Source organism: Cebus imitator, unplaced genomic scaffold, assembly GCF_001604975.1.
Source record: "Cebus imitator isolate Cc_AM_T3 unplaced genomic scaffold, Cebus_imitator-1.0 Scaffold275, whole genome shotgun sequence".
NCBI lineage: Eukaryota > Metazoa > Chordata > Mammalia > Primates > Cebidae > Cebus > Cebus imitator.
The window spans coordinates 1,783,684-1,786,003 of NW_016107590.1; the positions used below are offsets into that span (position 1 = coordinate 1,783,684).

Below are 2,320 nucleotides of genomic sequence, written 5' to 3' on the forward strand. Positions count from 1 at the left end.
TTTTTGTATTTTTAGTAGAGACGGGGTTTCACCCTGTGGACCAGGATGGTCTCAATCTCTTGACCTCGTGATCCACCCGCCTCGGCCTCCCAAAGTGCTGGGATTACAGGCGTGAGCCACCACGCCAGGCCAATCATATGGTAATTCTATGTTTAAGTTTTTGAAGAATGGTCTCACTGTCTTCTACAGTGGCTGCACCATTTTACATATAGTAGTTTTCATGCTGTTTTAAAACTACTGACAGGAGCCAGGTGCAGTGATTCATGCCTGTAATCCTAGCACTTTGGGAGGCCGAGGCAGGAGGATCGCTTTAGCCCAGGAGACCAGCCTGGACCACATAGAGAGATCTAATCTCTACAAAAAAATACAAAAACTACCTCGGCATGATAGCATGTGCCTGTAGTTCCAGCTGCTCAGGAGGCTGAGGTGGGAGGATCACCTGAGCCCAAGGTTGCTGCAGCTGCAGCGAGCCATGATTGCATCATTGCACTTCTGTCTGGGTGACAGAGTGAGATCTTATCTCCAAATAAATAAATAAAATAAGTAGGTCTGGTGTGTTGGCTAACTCCTGTAATTCTAGAACTTTGGAAGGCTGAGGCAGTAGGATCACTTGAGCTCAGAAGTTCAAGACCAACCTGAAAAACAGTGAGACCTCATCTCTATTAAAAATCAAAAAACTAGCAAGACGTGGTGATGTGCATCTGCAATTTCAGCTACTTGGGAGACTGAGGCGGGAGGATCACTTGAACTCAGCAGATTGAGGCTGCAGTGAGCTGTTATCACACCACTGCACTCCAGCCTGGAAGACAGAGCTAGACCCTGTCTCCAAAAAGAAAAAAAGGAATAAATAAATAAACAAAACTACTGACTGAACAGGAGCACTGAATGGGCAAGTTGTGTATAAAACTAGCCAAACTATTTCCATTCCTCTCTATCTGAATATGTAGTACATATTGTATCAGGGCTTCACCATGTCTTCTATTTCATAAAAAAATGCTCTGTAGTATACCTTTAATATTAGTGGCATCTTCTGATCATAATTTAACAACTGCAAGACAGCATGATGTGGAGTTTCTGAAATTCTTTGGTATATAATTAGGTAAAACAGATATTACTATTTAACATTTGTTTGCAAGTTTATGTGATAGTACATCAAAATAGTTTTTGTAAAGTTATGTATGCCTATCATAGATGATATACTAAATTATATATATATATATTTTTTTGTTGTTGTTTGTTTGTTTTTTTTGTTTTTTGAGACAGAGTCTAGCTCTGTTGCCCAGGCTAGAGTGCAGTGGTGCAATCTTGGCTCACTGCAACCTCTGCCTCCTGGGTTCAAGCAATTCTCATGCCTCACCCTCCTGAGTAGCTGAGATTACAGGCGCCCGCCACCATGCCCAGCTAATTTTCATATTTTAGTGGAGATGGGGTTTCACCATGTTGGCTAGGCTGGTCTGAAACTTCTGACCTCAAGTGATCCACCTGCCTTCGTCTCTCAAAGTGCTAGGATTATAGGTATGAGCCACTGCATACAGCCTAATTTTTTTTTTCTTATATATACTTATGGGAAAATACCTTCAGATTCACATTCCTGAATATCATGTTTTCTTTCCAAGGCATAACATAACGTTTTGGGATCATCCCTTGCTTTAATGAAAATCGTGGCAAATGAATCTCTTCATACCTGACGATTAGGAAAGCAAGAAGAAAAGTTATCTTGTGAGCCAAATACAATCATTGTAGCATCACTGCAGGGACTGGAGGCAGTTGTGTATTCATGTTTGGTCCCCTGCAGCTTGCAGGACAGATGGCTGTGCCATTGAAACTCAACTAAAAGATAATCAACCATTTAAATCCCTATGTACCACCAAGATCAAGTCAGGGCCAGGAATCTGTACCTCTAACTGCATGCTGTCCTTTACAATTTGCCCACAATGTCTGTTTTAGTCTTTTTTTTTTTTTTTTAATGAGATGGAGTGCACTGCCATGCCCAGCCAGGGTTTTGCCATGTTGGTCAGGCTGGTCTTGAATTCCTGACCTCAAGTGATCCACGGCACACAGCCCATTTTAACCTGACTTTACGGGAGAAGGCAAGGCACTTGGATTTCCCTCAGGCCTATCCGCTGCCTAAAGGAAATATCTGGCCAGCCACAGAAAACAGTAACTCTATTGGCTTCTGAATTTACGTTTGCTCTGCACTCAGGTCAGACTTGCTTTCCCTGCACACATATTTCCCTCTGGAACATAATGCTTTCTACATAGATGCCAAAGGGGAACACAAGGTTATTATTCTTTTTTTTTTTTTTTTTTTTTGAGACGG

The 2,320-nt window shown here is 41.9% G+C and overlaps 1 protein-coding gene across 1 annotated transcript in view; it reads right to left on the minus strand.

Moving 5' to 3' along the window:
- Positions 1-2,320, minus strand: part of TEX43 (testis expressed 43) — a 9,614-nt gene that overhangs the window by 6,021 nt on the left and 1,273 nt on the right. Inside the window, exon 2 of the mRNA XM_017501006.2 lies at positions 1,576-1,684. Coding sequence (XP_017356495.1) covers positions 1,576-1,684 — 109 coding nt within the window. The remainder of the gene's footprint in view (positions 1-1,575; positions 1,685-2,320) is intronic.